At 42.8% G+C, this 20213-nt stretch overlaps 1 protein-coding gene across 2 annotated transcripts in view; it reads left to right on the forward strand.

The window, feature by feature from the left end:
• The window catches only part of PPP1R13B (protein phosphatase 1 regulatory subunit 13B), a 123164-nt gene that overhangs the window by 72337 nt on the left and 30614 nt on the right, over positions 1-20213 (forward strand). For both annotated transcript variants that reach the window (XM_030803748.1, XM_030803749.1), the window contains exons 3-4: positions 230-349; positions 6321-6397. In XM_030803748.1, coding sequence (XP_030659608.1) covers positions 230-349; positions 6321-6397 — 197 coding nt within the window. The remainder of the gene's footprint in view (positions 1-229; positions 350-6320; positions 6398-20213) is intronic.

The following is a 20213-nucleotide window of genomic DNA, read 5'->3' on the forward strand; positions in this document are numbered from 1 at the left end:
AATTGCTGTCATGGATACTTTTTGTGTTTATCTGTTGCCTAAATTATTTCTCATTCATATTCTTGCTTTTACTCATTAATGTTGAAATTCAGTGCTTGTAATATCTTTGAATTGTAACATGTAGACATATATGTGTGCATATATACATTCATTTAAGTTTTTTTAAAAATTTACTTTTGGTTGGAGTCATTTTAATTCTGGAGTAAAAAAGATGTGGTCTTTTTCCTAGAACGTCCCATACCCTTTGATCATATGATGTATGAACATCTTCAGAAATGGGGTCCACGGAAGGAAGAAGTGAAATTTTTCCTTCGACACGAGGACTCCCCAGCTGAGAACAGTGAACAAGGTAGATAAATGCTTTCTTCCTCATTTGTTAATTTTTGCTAGAAAAGTTAATTTAAGAAAAATAGGAATAAATATTAAATTATTCACACACACCCGGCCCTGCACTTACAAGTGGCTAGAGAGAAAGTTGGTATCTCATGTTTCTTTGGCTTCTGTTAGTGTTGTTTACCATTACGGCACTTTTTTTTTTTTTTTTTTTGAGACAGAGTCTCACTCTGTTGCCCAGATTGAAGTGCAGTGGCGCAATCTTGGCTCACTGCAACCTCCACCTCCAGGGTTCAAGGGATTCTCCTGCCTTAGCCTCCCAAGTAGCTGGGACTACGGGTGCGCACCACCACACCCGGCTAATTTTTGTATTTTTAATAGAGATGGGGTTTCACCATGTTGGCCAGGCTGGTCTTGAACTCTTGACCTCAAGTGATTTGCCCACCTCAGCCTCCCAGAGTGCTGGGATTATAGGTGTCAGCCACTGTGCCCAGCCAATTACATCACACTTTTTAGGCACCAACCCTTCTTTCCTTCTCAGGACTCTAAGTTAATTAATCAGCGTACTCAGTCATGTAAAGGGACTTGGTGTTTAAAGGGATTTTTGTTTTGTTTTGTTTTGAGATGGAGTCTCACTCTGCCACCCAGGCTGGAGTGCAGTGGCACAATCTCGGCTCACTGCAACCTCCGCCTCCTGGGTGCAAGCAATTCTCCTGCTTCAGCCTCCCGAGTAGTTGGGATTACAGGCACCCACCGCCACGCTAAAGGGATTGTTTTTGGTAAATTTCAGATTGGTCAAACATCTAGATTTTAAAAATATATAAAACCATGAAAAGACTAGAAGAAAGTTCTGGGAGATCTTTTTATTTTTGAAGTGAACAAGGCCTTTGTAAGTGTAACACTAAAACATAAAAGACAAGACTGATAAATGAATTATTTAAAACAAAGCCTGGGTGCAGTGGCTCAGGCTTGTAATTTCAGCACTTTGAAAGGCTGAGGCAGGCAGATCACTTGAGCCAAGTAGTTCCAGACCATCCTGGGAAGCATGCCAAAACCCCATCTCTACAGAAAATACAAAATAGCTGGTTGTGGTGGTGGATGCCTGTAGTCTTAGCTACTTGGGAGGCTGAGGTGGGAGGATCGATTGAGCCCAGGAGGTGAAGGCTGCAGTGAGCCATGATTGTGCCACTGCACTCCAGCCAGCGAGAGCAACAGAGAGAGACCTTGTCTCAAAAAATAAAAATAGGCTGGGTGTGGTGGCTCACGCCTATAATCCCAGCACTTTGGGAGGCTGAGGCGGGTGGATCACTTGAGGTCAAGAGTTTGTGACCAGCCTGGCCAACATGGGTAAAACCCCATCTCTGCTAAAAATTAGCCCGATGTGGTGGTGTGTGCCTATAATCCCAGCTACTCAGGAGGCTGAGGCAGAAGAATCGCTTGAACCTGGGAGGCAGAGGTTGTAGTGAGCCAAGATGACGCCACTGCACTCCAGCCTGGGCAACAGAGCAAGACTCCATCTCAGAAAATACATATAAATAAAACAAAACTAAAAATAACTGCATGGCAATAACATCTAAAAAAAGTCAAAAGATAAATTATAAACTGGGAAGTAGCATTTATAGCTCATATTGCAAAGGGCTAATTCTCTTTACATGTAAAGAGTTCCTAAAATTTGATAAGAAAAAAACTTGGCTAGGTGTGGTGGTTCACACCTATAATCCCAGCACTTTGGGAGGCCAAGTGGGGTGGATTACCTGATGTCAAGAGTTTGAGACCAGCCTGGCCAACATGGTGAAACCCTGTCTCTACTAAAAATACAAAAATTAGCCAGGCTTGGTGGCATGTACCTGTTATCCCAGCTACTCGGGGGGCCAAGACAGGAGAATCGCTTGAACCTGGGAGGCAGAGGTTGCAGTGAGCCTGAGATCGTGCCATTGCACTCCAGCCTGGGCAACAAGAGCGAAACTCCATCTCAAAAAAAAAAAAAAAAAAAAAAAAATCTTAGTAGAATAATAGAAAAAATATATACACACACAGTTCACAGAAAAGGAATATACATGGCCCTAGGATATATGAAGATACTCACCTTATTCCTAATAAAAGACATGCAGAGAAAACTATCTTGAAATACTATATTTTACCTGTCACATTGGCAAAGATTAAAACAGTTAATAGCACAATGTTGACAAGGATTCTGAGAAACAGGCAGTCTTCTGCATTGCTGTGGGAGGCAGTTGGCACCTTCTATAGAAGGAAATTTGGCAATAGCTGTTAAACTTACAAAACATAAAACCTTTTACCCAGCAGTTTCATTTCTGAGAATTTATCCTAAAGCTGTGCCCTGGCACCTACAAAATGATATATAAACAGTGTTATTCACTGAGCATTGCTGGTAGGAACAACCTAAATGCCCACCAGGAGAGTTGAGCTAAATAAATTAGGGTCCATCTACACAGCAGAATGCTCTGCAGCCGTAAATAATGAAGAACCTCTGTGCCCTGACCCAGACAGACCATCTCCTAAACATGTTACATGAATTAAGCATGGTGCAAAAGAATGTGCACACTTAGCTGCCTTTTGTGGAAAGATGAGCAAAGAGTAATGTGCATATCTATCTTTTTGTATGTGTATATGTATAAAGCAGTTTTGGAAAGATATCTACGCAACTGGGGATATTGTTGCCCTGGGGGGAAGGGAAAAGTGGCTGTAGAACAGAGGAGGGAGGGTTGTTGATTGTATACCTTTTTGTTCTTTTTGATTTTTGAACCATGGGAATATACTATATATTTTTGAATTAAAATTTAAAGAAAATAAGGAAATTTTTTTTGAACACATATACACTGTACAGTTAAAAGACCTTTGGCCGGGCGCGGTGGCTCATGCCTGTAATCCCAGCACTTTGGGAGGCCAAGGCGGTTGGATCACGAGGTCAGGAGATCGAGACCATCCTGGCTAACATGGTGAAATCCCATCTCTACTAAAAATACCAAAAAATTAGCCGGACGTGGTGGTGGGCGCCTGTAGTCCCAGCTACTTGGGAGGCTGAGGCAGGAGGATGGTGTGAGCCCGGGAGGCGGAGCTTGCAGTGAGCTGAGATCGCGCCACTGCACTTCAGCCTGGGTGACAGAGTGAGACTCTGTTTCAAAAACAAAAACAACAAAAACAAAACAAACAAACCTTTAACTTATTAATTAGCAGTGATTATGGATTACTTCTGATATTTAAAAAAATGAACTCAAGCAAATAAAAGGACCATCCTTTGTAAAAATAATATTTCTTTATTGCAAGTTATCCGCTTTATTTGTATTTATAGTAAAGGAAAATTTGCCCTTGGATGAGCTACTATCTACTTTAAAATCATCTTTCTGTAGCATAAGGCTGTCTTTTAGAATACACCATTACATCTGGAGCCAGGACACCAAGGCTCTGGGCTCAACTCTTCATCTGCTTTTACCTTAGACCAGGGTCCGTCCTCTCTGGGAACATCCACCTGAAGAGGAGGATTAGACTGGCTGACAGTTGAAGTGCTGCTTTAGTGCTAAGGATTTATTTTAACTCTCTACCTGAGTTCTTCAGATACCTATACCCTCCCTCACTTAGCTATACTTAAGTAAAAAGTCTTGCCTTTTACTTATTAATATGTACATAATCCTTAATGTCCTGAGGAGAGTGGTTATTTTTTTCTCACTTTATAAAGTTTGGAAACGGGCTGAGTATGGTGGCTCATGCCTGTAATCCCAGCACTTTGGGAGGCTCAGGTGAGAGGATTGCACGAGCCCAGGAGCTGTACATTCACTCTCTCTTTCATGCCCCGACTCAGAATTCCATCTTCCCCACCTGTAACACTACCCTCTGCCCCTTTACCTCTGCCTAAAAGGGTGGCATAAAGAGTAGCTTATTGGGTGCTGTCTCATGTTTTGTTTTGCTTTTGCTCACTAAACTTCTCCCTTCAACTTACTAATACTCTTTTTTTGTTTTCCTTTCTTTTTTTTTGGAGACAGAGTCTCACTCTGTCGCCAGGCTGGAGTGCAGTGGCGCAGTCTTGGCTGCAACCTCCGCCTCCCGGGTTCAAGCAATTCCCCTGTCTCAGCCTCCCAAGTAGCTGGGACTACAGGTGTGCACCACCATGCTGGGCTAATTTTTTGTATTTTTAGTAGAGATGGGGTTTCACCATGTTGGCCAGGATGGTCTCAATCTCCTGACCTCATGATCTGCCCGCCTTGGCCTCCCAAAGTGCTGGGATTACAGGCGTGAGCCATGACGTCCAGCCCCCATCTCAGTGAATGTCTTTTTTTTTTTTTTTTTTTTTTTTTTTTTGAGACAGGGTTTCACTTGTTACCCAGGCTGGAGTGCAGTGGCATGATCTTGGCTCACTGCAACCTCTGCCTCCTGGGCTCAAGTGATCCTCCCACTTCAGCCTTCCAAGTAGCTGGGACCACAGATGTGTGCCACCATGCCCGGCTAATTTTTTGTATTTTTGGTAAAGATAGGGTTTCACGCTGTTGCCCAGGCTGGTCTTGAACTCCTGGTCTCAAGTGATCCTCCTGCCTTGGCCTCTGAAAGTGCAGGGATTGCAGGCATGAGCCACCATGCCTGGCCCTAAAATGCAAATGCCTTTTGGATTTTTTTTTTGCTTTTAGTTTTGTTTTTTTTTTTTTGAGACAGAGTCTCACTCTGTCACCCAGGCTGGTGTGCAGTGGTGCTATCTCAGCTCACTGCAACCCCCACCTCCCGGGTTCAAGTGATTCTCCTGCCTCAGCCTCCTAGTTAGCTGGGATTACAGGTGTGCGCCACCACGCCTGGGTAATTTTTGTAATTTTACTAGAGACAGGGTTTTGCCATTTGGGCAGGCTGGTCTCAAACTCCTGGCTTCAAGCAGCCTGTCCACCTCAGCCTTCCAAAGTGCTGGGATTACAGGCATGAGCCACCACGCCTGGCTGCAAATGCCTTTTTGAAAAAATTTTTCTTTTTTTTCCCCTCTTGGTAATATGAATGCCAAATTTTTATCTTTATTTTATTTTTGAGACAGAGTCTCACTGTCACCTGGGCTGGAGTGCAATGGCGCAATCATGGTTCACTGCAGTCTCTACCTCCTAGGCTCAAGCTATTCTCCTCAGCCTCGTGAGTGGCTGGGACTACAGGCACATGAGGCATATGTCACCATGCCTTGCTACTTTCTGTATTTTTTTTTTTTTTTCGTAGAGACACATTTTCGCCACATTGCCCAGGCTGGTCTTGAATTCCTGAGCTCAAGTGATCCTCCCACCTTGGGAGAATCCCAGCACCTCCCAAAGTGCTGGGAATACAGATGTGAGCCACCTCGCCCAGCCCCAAATTTTTATTTTAAATTGAGATAAAATACACATAAAATTTACCATCTTCTCCATTTTTAAGTGTTAAAAGCCTTTTGATAACAAGTCAATTTCAAGATTCTGAGATAGAATGTAAAAAGAAAAGATTTCATTTAAACACTTTATTTCATTTATTTTTAATTTATTTTTTTTAAACAGGGTCTTGCTCTGTTGCCCAGGCTGGAGTGCAGCAGAGCAAGATTGTGCAGTAGCCCAATCCTGGCTTACTGCAGCCTCGACCCCTCTCGCTCAAGTCATTCTCCCACCTCAGCCCCTCAAGTAGCTGAGACTACAGGGTGCACCACCATACCTGGCTAATTTTAAAAAATTTGTTGTGGAGACAAATTCTCCCCATGTTGCTGAGGCTGGTCTAGAACTCATGGGCTCAAGCTATCTTCCTGCTTTGGCCTCCCAAAGTGCTGGGATTATAGGTGTGAGCCACTGAGCGCAGCCTAAACAACTTTATATATTAAAGATTAATGGTAAGACCATTTTTTCAACTGTACTAAAGTCTTGAATTTCTCAGCCTGGTATTTTACACTTTTGTTCAATAAATATTTGAATACATGAAGAAATGGGAGAATATTGTTTTTTCTAATATGCCTTTTGGTGAGTTTGGTTCTTTTATTTCTTTAGGTGTCCGTCAGACCCAAGAGCAACGAACTCAGAGAAATGTAATAAATGTACCTGGAGAAAAACGTACTGAAAATGGGGTAAGTGATAGTGAATTAAATTGAATTTTAAAAACTGATGGCTAGGTGCAGTGGGTTACGCCTGTAATCTCAGCACTTTGGGAGGCCAAGGTGGGAGGATCACATGAGGCCAGGAGTTTGAGATCAGCCAGAGCAAGATGGTGAGACCCTCTGTCTATAAAAGGTTTTAAAAAATTAATCAGCAGATGAGACCAGGTGTGGTGGCTCACACCTGTAATCCCAGCACTTTGGGAGGCCGAGGCGCACAAATCACGAGGTCAGGAGTTCAAGACCAGCTTGGCCAATCTGGTGAAACCCCGTCTTTACAAAAAAATACAAAAATTAGCCAGGCATGGTGGCATGCGCCTGTAGTCCCAGCTGCTCGGGAGGCTGAGGCAGGAGAATTGCTGGAACCCGGGAGGCAGAGGTTGCAGTGAGCCAAGATCGCGCCACTGTACTCCAGCTTGGGCAATAGACGGAGACTCCGTGTCAAAAAAAAAAAAAAGAAAAAGTCAGATATGGCCAGGTGTGGTGGCTTATGCCTGTAATCCCAGCACCTTGGGAAGCCGAGGCGGGCAGGTCCCCTGAGGTCAGGAGTTCAAGACCAGGCTGGCCAACATGGTGAAACCCTGTTTCTACTAAAAATACAAAAAAAATTAGCTGGGTATGGTGGCGGGCACCTGTAATCCCAGCTACTCGGGAGGCTGAGGCAGGAGAATCGCTTGAACCCAGGAGGCGGAGGTTGGAGTGAGCCAAGATCGCAGCATTGCACTCCAGCCTGGGCAACGAGCAAAATTCCATCTCAAAAAAAAAAAAGTCAGATGTGGTGGCATCCACCTGTAGTCCCAGCTACTCAGGAGGCTGAGGTGGGATGATGACTTGAGCCCGGGAGTTTGAGGCTGCCGTGAGTCATGATGGTACCACTGCACTTCAGCCTTGTCAACAGAGTAAGACCCGTTTTTTGTTTTTTTTTAATTGCTTTTTACCAGTACTAATGAGTTTGGGTTATAACTTATTTTTAAATAATTATTTTGGGGGTAGATATTGTCATTTCTATTGAATATTTCAAAATATTATATGAAGTTATAAAGCAGCGGTCACTGAGTGGTGTTACCTAGTCACATGATGGTCCATGAATCAGATCACGTCTCCTTTGGAGCAGCCCTCCACCTGCCCTTCACATGCTGCTGCCATGTCCTCTCCTGGAGCAGGCAGTGGGTGCCTCTGTGCACGTAAACACAGCATCTCTGTGGCGGCAGATGGGCTATGGGCTTAGCTTGTAGACTAAGAGTTGAGTAGGCTGACTTGCTTTGCATCTTCAATGTTGGTTCTGGATCCTCTGTCAGGTTTTGACAGACAAAGTGGATGGTGGGCTGCAGTGTCTTCCTCCATCATTGTGGTATAGACTTGGAGAATAGATGGAATGCTGATCATAGGTGAGGGGAGCTGTGGAGGAGCTCTTTGTAAGAAATGCTGGTGTTGGCTGGGCGTGGTGGCTCACACCTGTAATCCCAGCACTTTGGGAGGCCGAGGTCGGTCGATCACCTGAGGTCAGGAGTTCGAGACCAGTCTGACCAATATGGTGAAACCCTATCTCTACTAAAAATACAAAAATTAGCTGGGTGTGTTGGCATGCGCCTGTAGTCCCAGCTACTCAGGAGGCTGAGACAGGAGAATCACATGAACCCAGGAGGCAGAGGTTGCAGTGAGCCGAGATCGTGCCGCTGCACTCAAGTCTGGGCAAGAGAGTGAGACTCCATCTCAAAAAAAAAAAAAGAAATGTTGGTGTGTTTTGAAAGAATGAACCAATAGGGACATTTTTAATGTGGTCTTTTCTGAGAATTTTAAAGATAACTTTAACAAGTAATTTTAAGACTAGAGATTGAGTTTCTTTTCTTTTTTTTTTTTTTTTTTTGAGACAGAGTCTCACTCTGTCGCCCAGGCTGGAGTGCAGTGGCCTGATCTGGGCTCGCTGCAAGCTCCGCCTCCCGGATTCAAGCCATTCTCCTGCCTCAGCCGCCCCAGCAGCTGGGACTACAGGCGCACACTGCCACGCCTGGCTAATTTTTTGTATTTTAAGTAGAGATGGGGTTTCACCGTGTTAGCCAGAATGGTCTCAATCTCCTGACCTTGTGATCCACTCGCCTCAGCCTCCCAAAGTGCTGGGATTACAGGCATGAGCCATCGCGCCCAGCCTGATTGAGTTTCTTTTTCTGGCTGTGACACTAACTAGGCATCTAAGCTTAGGCAAGTTCCTTCCTCACACAGGGCTGGGCATGGTGAGACACTGGTAAAGTGCATGGAGTCTAGAGTGTGACTGGCCCATGTTCAGCCCACTGGCCTCGGAGCTTTCTAATGAGTTGAATTTGAGCAAGTTATTTCACCTCTCTACTTCCCAACTTATTATTGAATTGCCAGTTCTTTTATTGGCTATATTTGTGACCCTACCTCATATACTTAAATCTCTGTTTATTTGTACTATCAACTTTAAACAGTATCTCTGGACCTTGCTCTTTGTAAAATGATAATGATAATATTAGGCCCCTGCCATCTCCCTCCCTCCCTCCCTCCCTCCCTTCCTCCCTCCCTCCCTCCCTCCCTTCCTTCCAGCTCTTGCAGCTGTACCAGACTTTTATGTTGTAAAGGTTGACAATATTTGCATATTGTTATCTAACTATAAACTTTTGTGCTTTGTAGATTGGTTATAAAGTTGAAAACCATTTAGTAGTTTTATTATTTTAGATTTTGCAGGTATAATCCACTGCAGAGCCATGTGGTGTACTAGATTATATTTTCTTCTCTTTGGTTTCAATATCATAATCCTTCTGCCACTCAGGGAGAAATATTCCTGTTGTTAAGATTATAGATTCTCCCTCTTCACATTCCTGCCTTCTGTCATTGGAGTAGAGATTTGTCCACTGCAAATCAAGAGCCTCTACAGAGTTCTTCCAGGCAGATCTGCTTCAGGACGTCTTAAGAAATAAAGGCACACACGCCACTGGTAGAAATTTTCATTCAGTAAATCTGGAGTGGGGCCTAGAAAACTCCCCACGTGACTATGTTGCCATGCCAAGCTTGGGAACATCCAGGTTACACTTTAGCAAGCATTTATAGTTTGTTTGTCCAACAGAATGTTGAAGATCTTTTTGAGTTCTAAGATTTACCATGGGACGGGCATGGTGGCTCGCTCCTGTAATCCCAGCACTTTGGGATGCCAAGGTAGGTGGATCACCTGAGTCAGGAGTTCTAGACCAATCTAGCCAACATGGTGAAACCCTCTCTCTACTAAAGATACAAAAATTAGCTGAGCATGATGGCAGGTGCCTGTAATCCCAGCTGTTCGGGAGGCTGAGGCAGGAGAATCGCTTGAACCCAGGAGACAGAGGTTGCAGTGAGCTGAGATTGCACCACTGCATTCCAGCCTGGGTGACAGAGCGAGACTCTGTCTCCAAAAATAATAATAATAATGAAGAAAGAAAGGAAGAAAGAATTACCATGACCTGAACTTCAGGGAAGATTAAATAGATATATTGAGTAGGCCATGTGTTGAAGAAGTGAGATGTGTTATATATGATACAGTATATGGAAGAGACTCAAAAGGAAAGCATTCCAAAGGTATGATAAATTGGGTAGACCAGTTTTGATGTGATGAGACCTTTTCCTTGATGAAGTTGTTTCTTGTTAATAAGGAGAAAATGTGTATATTTCAAAATCAACAAAATTGAAACCTGAAACCAAAGTTAAAAATGTGTTTTTATCCTTTGTGTGGCTTGTAATTAGAGGAAGGTATGAGATCTCCTCTAGAGGAATAACTTAGGATTGGAAGCATCACATCAAAGATGTTACTGTATTTTATGGCTTACACATCTACCTTTTAAGCTTAATAATATGTTACCTTGTAAAACACTTTATTGTCTACACAGCAGTTTTACGTGCATTTCAAGATATGAAAAACATCTTCCCCCAAAATGTTTCTGTGTATACCTTGGTTATAGAATAATGACATGCTAAGCCTTCTAACTTCTGGACTGAGACATCTAAGGACAGATTAAGGAGAGCTGTGAGGAAAGGAGGGAGTATGGGTTGGAAGAGAAGGGCAGGATGCTGAGTTGGTGTGATTGATGTCCATCAGCAGCTGCTGAACTAAGAAGCCGGGGAAGTTCTGCTCTCTGAAAATTGTAGGCCAGCAAGTCAGGTTAATACTACTGTGCTGGTTTGTCATTATGCTATAAAGGCAAATTGATTTGGTCTCATTATATATGCCTGTGTTGAAGCTTCCAAGACGTCCCCAGGTTCCGTGATTTGCTAAGACCACTCAGGACTAAGCATAGAGTTCTCTTGAGTTGCTACAATGAAAGGATTCAGAGCCAGATCAGCAAAGAGGAAAGACACATTCGACTTAGGTATCCTGGAAGAACTTTTTCCTGTCTTCTCAGCCAAGCAGGTTTAAAATCTGAGTCAGTTTTTACTTTATTCTAGGATATCCAGTAAGTTGCCAAGACCAACTGATCCTACCCTCCTGTGTTTTCTTCTAAGAGCTTTATAGTTTTAACTCTTACATTTAGTTTTATGATCAATTTTGAGTTAATTTTTGTGTATAGTGTGAGTTAAAGGATTCAAGTTAATTCTTTTCCATGTAAATATCCAGTTATCCCAGCACCATTTGTTGAAAAGACTATTGTGTCTCCCACTGAATTGCCTGACACCTTTGTCAGATCAACTGACCATAAATGTGATGTTTATTTCCAGAAGCATTCATTGCTAATATAGTCACCCAGGCACCGTTTTCCATATGGTGCCCAAGACTCAACTGTGCCTATCATCTCCTAGGCTAGATAAAATTTCAGCTGTCTAGAGAAAAACTTTTAGACTTATGCCAGGAGAGGATAGAAGCAGTCACCTAGGAGCATGGAGTTGGGGAGGAGATAGGGAGTTAACTGCCTCTTAAATATCGTTCGCTCAGTCTGCCTTATCTTCAGTCCCTACATTTTATTCGCCTTTCCGGAGGTACATGGTGTTGTCAGTTCCTGAAACTTTGAAGATTCTGTGCTGTAACTGGAGTGTTTATCCAGTTTTACTCCTCCTGGCTTGAGGTTTGTCTCAGATGTACTAGGTCAGTTATTTCTCATCTGTTCTTTTGCCAAATTCCAAACATCTGTGTTGTGTGCACTCCTGTTAGTCCCTCTTTTGTGGTTTTATATTATTTGATGTCAAAAATCCCTTTACTGTCAATTAGTGGAGTTTTGGGATTTAATGAAATTAGGATTAATCCTCCCTTGTGAGCAGAGCCAGGTGTGAATTTCTTTTAATTTCCCTATTGGGCTTTCTTGAATTTACTGATTCTGAGGATTGGCATCTGTCAACAGTTCCGGAATATTCTCTGTTATCTTGACAAGTATTTTATCTTCTGCATTCTTTCTGTTTTCTTTTGGAACTCTTATTAGACCTTCATCTTTCATTTTATTCTCCTTGTCTCTTAATTTCTTTTTTTTTTTTGAGATGGAGTTTCACTCTTGTTGCCCAGGCTGGAGTGCAATGTCATGATCTCGGCTCACCGCAACCTCCGCCTCCCAGGTTCAAGCGATTCTCCTACCTCAGCCTCCCTAGTAGCTGGGATTATAGGCATGTGCCACCACGCCCGGCTAACTTTTTGTATTTTTCGGTGTTTCTCCATGTTGGTCAGGCTGGTCTCGAACTCCCTACCTCAGGTGATCCACCCGCCTCGGCCTCCCAAAGTACTAGGATTACAGGCGTGAGCCACCGCGCCCAGCTTAATTTCTTTTTTATATATTCTCTTTTTTGGTCTCTTTGTACTATATTCTGGATACTGTCCTAAGATTCATCTTTCAGTTAGTGAATTCTGTCTTCAGCTGTGTCTGTCTATTTAATACATAAAAGGTGCTTTTATTATTATTATTTTGAAAGGTATGACATAGTCTAGGAAAAATACTAGCAAATTATGTACCTGACAAAGGATTCAGATGCAGAATATATAAAGAACTCCCAAAGCTTAATAATAAGAAAACAAACAACCCAATTCAAAAAAGAAATAGGCCGAGCTCGATGGCTCATGCCTGTAATCCCAGCACTTTGGGAGGCTGAGGCGGATGGATCACTTGAGGTCAGGAGTTTGAGACCAGCCTGGCCAACATGGCGAAACCCTGTCTCTACTAAAAATACAAAAATTAGCCCAGCATGGTTGTGCATGCCTGTAATCCCAACTACTTGGGAGGCAGGAGAATCACTTGAACTCGGGAGGCAGAGGTTGCAGTGAGCTGAGATCACGCCACTGCACTCTAGCCTGGGCAACAGAGTGAGACTCTGTCTCAAAAAAAAAAAAAAGAAAAAGAAAGAAACAGGTGAAAGATTGAACAGGTGCTTCCCCAAATAAAATATATGAATGTCAAGTAAGCACATGGAAAAGTGTTCACCATCATTAGTCTTTAGGAAAATACAAATTAAAACCACCATGAAGTGGCATTACACACCTATTAGAATGTCTGATGTTAAAAAGACTGATCATAACAAGTGTTGGTGAGGAAAGGGAGAAATTGGAACTCTTACGTACTGCTCGTGGGAATGTAAAATGGTATAATCTGGAAAATAATTTGGTAGTTTGAAACTTAAACATAAATCTACTGTATGACCCGAGAACTCTACTCTTAAATATTTACCTTAGAGAAATGGAAGCAAATGTCTGTGCAGACTTGTACATGGATGTCCATAGCAGTTTGATTTGGCTTGAAGCCAAAATCTGGAAACAACCCAAATGTTCGTTAACAGGTAAATGCACAAATAGACTATGGTATATCCTCACAGTGGAATATTCCTGAACAATCAAAGGAAATGAACTACTAATACATGCTACAACATGGATGAATCTCAAAATCATTGTGCTGAAAGAAGCCAGCCAAAGGATTACATACTGAATACTGTTACGGGTTCATTCATATACAATTCTAGAAAACATAAACTAATCTCTAGTAACAGGGAAGGTCAATGTTTGCCTGTGGACATGAGAACCAGGAGATGGGGGGCAAAGAGATATGAGGAAGGGATTACAAAAGGGCACAAGGAAATTTGGGGAGAGGATGGATTTATTTTCTTGCTTGTGATGATTTCATAGTTATACATTTGTCAAAACATCAAATTATATACTTTAGGTATGTGCAGTTTATTATATGTGAATTATACCTCAGTAAAGCTGTTGTAAAATTCATTAAAATTTTCAGTTCTAGAAGTTTTAGGCCGGGCGCAGTGGCTCACGCCTGTAATCCCAGTACTTTGGGAGGCCAAGGCAGGTGGGTCACCTGAGGTCAGGAGTTCTGGACTAGCCTGGTCAACATGGTGAAACCCATCTCTACTAAAAATTCAAAAATTAGCCTGGCATCGTGGCAGGCGCCTGTAATCCCAACTACTCAGGGGGATGAGGCAGGAGAATCGCTTGAACCCAGGGGGCGGAGGTTGCAGTGAGCTGAGATCACGCCATCGCACTCCAGCCTGGGGGACAAGAAGAGGGAGACTTTGTCTCAAAAAAAAAAAAAAAAAGAAGTGTTCTTAAATCTTCTTAGTTGCTTTTTGCTTATATTTTAAACACTAAACATTTTATATTCAGCAGCGAATAATTTCTCTATCTGAATGTTACTTCTGCTGACTGTTGAGTCATGGCTCCTTGATTGCTCTGTTTTGGTTTTTGACAATGAGCTGCTCGTTTTCCTTGGAACTTTACCTCTGGGCATTTTTTGAGACCTGGATAAAGTCATGATTTTCCTGAAAGGCTTCCATTTGCTTTGTCAGTAACTAGGCACAAGCTAGGCTCAATTTCTACTGTCCTTTGTGGATCATGAAGCTTTCATGAGAGCTGTCTAGTGCTTACAGATAGTTAGGGGGCTGTCTCTCCTTCCACTCAGTGATGGGGAAAGGTGTAGGTTCCCTACTGCCCCCTTCTGTGTGGGGGGTTCATTTCATAGTTAGCTTTACATTGAGGTTGTAGGTCTTTGCATCCTGGACGTTTGTGGGCATCTCCTCTTGGACTCTCCACACTGGAACGAGCCTAAGTCTTTACCTCCTAATGCCAGACTTCACCAGCTGCCAGGGAGCAAGTATGCAGGTGGGCAAAAACCTTCAGGACAAAAGCTAGCTGTGGTGTTCTTTTATTATTGCCCAAGGTTTCTGGTTTCTCTTTATTTTTGGTCCCTGTAGTTTCCTTACTGTTGTGCCAACTCAGTGATGCTTTTAAAAACATGTTTTGTGTTTTATCTTGCCTTTTAGGTGTTGTTACCAGGAGTGTGATACAGGGTGTCCTGTCAGCCATGCGGTTGGAAGCAGAGCGCTTCCAGGGTGTTCTCATAGTTCTCATGTGGCATGGGATGCGTTTTCTTTTGTTATCTGTGCACTTTGATAGCCCATTTTCCTGCCAGTCTCTTTCTAGCCCTAATTATTCCCAGCATCTTGCCTTGGGTATAAATGTGTATTGAATTGAATTGATAGGGATGAAATTTTTTTTTTTTTAAGACAGGGTCTCGCTGTGTCGCTCAGGCTGGAGTGCAGTGGCACAATCTCAGCTCACTGCAACCTCTGCCTCCCGGGTTCAAGTAATTCTCCTGCCTCAGCCTCCCGTGTAGCTGGGACTATAGGCATGCGCCACCACTCCTGGCTAATTTTTGTATTTTTAGTGGAGAATGGGGTTTCACCATGTTGGCCAGGCTGGTCTGGAACTCCTGAGCTCAAGTGATCCTCCTGCCTCAGCCTCTCAAAGTTCTGGTATTACAGGCATGAGCTACTACCTGAGCCTTATGTGAATAAGTTTTACGATTAAAATTTATTCATATTGGGCCGGGCGTGGTGGCTCACACCTGTAAACCCAGCACTTTGGGAGACCGAGGTAGGTGGATCACTTGAGATCAGGAGTTTGAGACCAGTCTGGACAACAGAGTAGACCTCATTTCTGTTAAAAAAAAAAAAAAAAAAAAAAAAAAGTTATTCACATTTATAGACTAAAATAGCATGTTGAAGTACTATTGCAGGGGGTAGGGAGTCAGTATGCATTTTAGATATCTAATTGGCTCTTATTAATTTGTGAGACTTAGTAATTGTTGAAATATGAAATATTCTGGCTTCAGAATTTAATGAGATGTTAGACTTGATTTTATTAAACATTTTATATTTTTGCCACCTTTGTGACTGGGAATACTGAGCATATAATTTATGTGATAAAAATGAGCATCCGTGTTTATAAGGTATCTTGGTATCATTATCACCTATTTTTTGTTTGCTAAATAGGCAAGTAAAACCTACTCTTCAAACCTGAAGATATATAACCTTGAAGAGATAGGAATAAAGAGGAATGATTTCATATTGATGAATATTACGTGAGCATAAGTAGGTTTTATTCTAATTATTTTGCTAGAGTTTTGCATTAGGGATGTTTGTCATTTTTGAAATGACATTTTACTTGAGAAACTGCTTATACTTTTAAAAAAACTAGTTATACAGCATGCGTTGTGGCTCACGCCTGTGATCCCAGCACTTTGAGAGGCCAAGGCAAGAGAATAACTTGAGACTAGGAGTTTGAGACCAGCCTGGGCAACATAGTGAGACACTGTCTCTACAGAAAAAAATTTAAAAATACATCAGTGTAGGCCAAGCACAGTGGCCCACACCTGTAATCCCAGCACTTTGGGAGGCCGAGGCGGACAGATCACTTGAGGCCAGGAGTTCGAGACGAGCCTGGCCAACATGGTAAAACCCCGTCTCTACCAAAAAAAAATACAAATATTAGCCTGGCATGGTGGCACACACCTGTAATCCCAGCTACTTGGGAGGTTTAAGCAGGAGAATTGCTTGAACCCAGGAGGCACAGGTTGCGGTGAGCCAAGATCACACCACTGCATTCCAGCCTGGGCGACAGAGCGAGACTCTATCTCAAAAAACAGAAAGAAAAAAAATCAGTGCAGTGTGGAAGTAAAACAAAGACAAATTTAAAAACATTTTCTGTAAACTGCTAAAAATATTTATAGTCTTTTTAAATCTTGTGATGATTAAATTACAAGTAAAATACTAGACATTTGGTCTAATTTTTTTCTATTGTTTATTGTGAAATATATACACGGAAGTATATGAACATGTATAAAACATGTACAGTTTAAAGAGATACTGAGAGCTGGGTGGGGTGGCTCACACCTGTAATCCAGCACTTTGGGAGGCCAAGGCGGGTGGATCAGTGAAGTCAGGAGCTTGAGACCAGCCTGGCCAACATGGTGAAACCCCGTCTCTACTAAAAATACAAAAATTAGGCTTGGTGCAGTGGCTCATGCCAGTAATCCCAGCACTTTGGGAGGCTGAGGCAGTCAGGCAGATCACAAGGTCAGGAGATTGAGACCATCCTGGCCAATATGGTGAAATCCTGTCTCTACTAAAAATACAAAAATTAGGCCTGGTGCAGTGGCTCACGCCTGTAATCCCAGCACTTTGGGAGGCTGAGGCAGGCGGATCACAAGGTCAGGAGATTGAGACCATCCTGGCCAATATGGTGAAACCCCGTCTCTACTAAAATACAAAAAAATTAGATGGACGTGGTGGCGCACGCCTGTAGTTCCAGCTACTCGAGAGGCTGAGGCAAGGGAATTGCTTGAACCTGGGAGGTGGAGGTTGCAGTGAGCCAAGATGGCGCCACTTGCACTCCACTGGTGACAGAGCAAGACTCCGCCTCAAAAAATAATAATAATAATAATAATAAAAATACAAAAATTAGCTGGGCATGGTGGTGGGCGCCTGTAATCCCAGCTATCCGGGAGGCTGAGGCAGGAGAATCACTTGAACCCTGAGGGGCGGAGGTTGCAGTGAACCGAGATTGCGCCACTGCACTCCAGCCCGGGTGACAGAGTGAGACTCCATCTCAAAAAAAAAAAAAAAACAAAAAAAAGACAGACACTCAGGTGACTACCACGGAGGCTTAGAATTTCTCTCTTTATTATTTTTAAAACAATTCTATGCAACTTATTTTAATTGTAGACAGAATAAAGACATAAAAGCAAGATGGTTAGTGGAGGCCACCTAAAGTATCCTCTCAGATTTCATAGAGAAAGAAAGGGTATTTTTGGAGACAGATGTGTGAACAAATCATGCTAGTATGAAAAGTGTAGTAAAAGTGGAATAAGGCACCAAAATAAAGGGGTATGATTAACTTTATCAAGATTGATGTTGGGCAATACTTCCCAAAAGAAAGAATCAGAGGATTCTACAAAGATACAGAGGAATAGACATGAAACTGTATGGTGACAGAGTTATAAACAGGACTGTGCAGCATGAAGTGAGGGACAGGCAAGGGGGAAGGGACACTGAGAGGGGACACGGAGAGGGAGGAGAGCAAGAGGACCAGCCCAGGAGAGGCCAGGTCTTCACCATGCTAAGAGTTCAGATTAATCTTGTGGGATTTTAAGCAAGCTGTGTTTTAGAAAGATCTCTGTGGTGCTGGCCTGCAAGAATTATGTATCAGCAGTGGGAGATAAAGAGCAGGGCGGGAATGAGACTGGAGACAAGAGCCTTGTGAGGTCATTGTTTGCTGTGCTTTGCAATGGTGTCACAACTCCTGGAATCTCAGAGACTTTCAAAGGAAGTATTTGAAAATACAGTTTCAAGGGTATGGTGATAAAAGCAGAAAAGGCATCCAGTTATCTATAAATTACCACTTAGAAGAAATTTCACTTCTTACTTATTTTAAAGAGACAGGGTTTCGCTCTGTTGCGTAGGCTGGAGTGCAGTGGTACAATCATAGTTCACTGCAGCTTGGAACCTTGGGCTCAAGCAGTCCTCTCACCTCAGCCTCCAAAGTAGCTGGGACTAGAGGTGTGCGCCATCATGCCCAGCAATTTTTAAATTTTTTTGTAGAGATGGTGTGTCACACGTTGCCCAGGCTGGCTTTGAACTTTTGGTCTCAAGTGATCCTTCCACTCCAAAGCCCTTCGGGGTTACTGGGCAGGTGACATTAAGTCTATTTTATTTGGTCACTTCTCATAATCTTCCAAAAAAAAAGTTGCCTATAGAGTTCTCATTATTGCATTTATCTTATTTTTAAAATTGTTTTATTCTTGACTCAAGTAACTTTTATGTTTTGCAAGGGGGAGAAATTAATCCTTTCCCATTAGTTCCACCTATGTGAAATTGTTGATGTTTGATCATTTTTTGATCTGGCGGATCATGAGGTCGAGAGATCAAGACCATCCTGGCCAACATGGTGAAACCCATCTCTACTAAAAATACAAAAATTAGCTGGGCATGGTGGCACGTGCTTCTAGTGCCAGCTACTTGGGAGGCTGAGGCAGGAGAATCGCTTGAACCCAGGAGGCGGAAGTTGCAGTGAGCCGAGATAGCGCCACTGCACTCCAGCTGGTGACAGAGCGAGACTCTGTCTCAAAAAAACAAACAAAAAAGTAGTATTTTCATATGATTTAGATTATTAAGATATCTTCATGGTGTCTGGTTTACCCTTTGACATAATAAATGGCTGTTGATTAGGAGCAACCACGTATACCAAGCTGCAGCCAGGTAGCAAGGGCATCACCTCCCATGTGATGGAAAGAGTGCCTGCTTGCTGTCAGGAGATGTGGCTAGGATCCTGGCACTGCTTCTGACCTGACACATAAGCGTGGGAAAGCCAGTCAACCAGCTGCCCAGAGCCTTAGCTTTCTCACCTGTAAAATAAGCTTAAGAATTTTCCTCCTAGGGGCCAGGCACGGTGGCTCACGCCTGTAATCCCAGCACCTTGGGAAGCCAAGGTGGGCGGATCATGAGGTCAGGAGATCAAGACCATCCTGGATAACAGGGTGAAACCCCATCTCTACTAAAAATACAAAAAATTAGCTGGGCATGGTGGCATACTTCTGTGGTCCCAGCTATTCGGGAGGCTGAGGCAGGAGAATCGCTTGAACCCGGGAGGTGGAGGTTGCAGTGAGCTGAGATCTTGCCACTGCGCTCAAGCCTGGGCGACAGAGCTAGACTCCGTCTCAAAAAAATAATAATAATAAAAAAATAAAAATTTCCTCCTAGGATTTTTGTAAGCATCATCTAAGACAGCTATAAACTTGGGTATATATAAATGTCTGATATGCAGCAGGCATTCATTACATGTTAATTGTTGAATCTCTAGAATGAATTCAAGAATTCATTTTAAAAAATACTGAGTTCTTCCCATCTCTGAAAGTGAATAAACATCCTGAATATCAAAACAATGGTATGAGAGAGTCCTTAAAGAATCAGGAAGAACTTCAGGAAGCAGATGGCATTGCCTCCTAGGTCTTAAGTGATAGGCAGAGTTGAGGAAGCAGTGGGGGAAGGGCACTGTGGGCAGCATGAAGAGCATGAGTGAGATATGCTCGCAGGAAAGTGTTGGTTCTAGAACGCAGTGGCAAGCACAGATGTGGGAGGTCATGAAGAGCACTTTCGAGCAGCAGCTTTTATTTAGGACAAGGATGGTTCAGTCAAAGATGTTGCTGCTGAGGCTTCTGGAAAAAGGCTAGAGCCATTCATAGAAATAGGGAATTTAGGGAGGAAGCCAGGCTTGGAAGGAGAGAGAGGAGTTCGGTGGAGAGAGGCCAGAGGTGGATGTTTTGACAAGGTGTGTTCTCATATAAACTAAGTGCAAAAAGGAATGAGCATGAAACTGTTAACTATTTCATGTCACCTCACTGGAGCTTGAAAGCTTAGGGAATTTTTTATTCCAAATAATATATATTTTTTTGATTCTAGGTTACAGTTTACTTCAAATAATCTGAATACAATGACCAGTATACAATTTTTAAAAATCAGGTACACAAGGAAATAAGACATCACGAACAAA

Source organism: Nomascus leucogenys, chromosome 22a (assembly GCF_006542625.1).
Source record: "Nomascus leucogenys isolate Asia chromosome 22a, Asia_NLE_v1, whole genome shotgun sequence".
Taxonomy (NCBI): Eukaryota; Metazoa; Chordata; class Mammalia; order Primates; family Hylobatidae; genus Nomascus; species Nomascus leucogenys.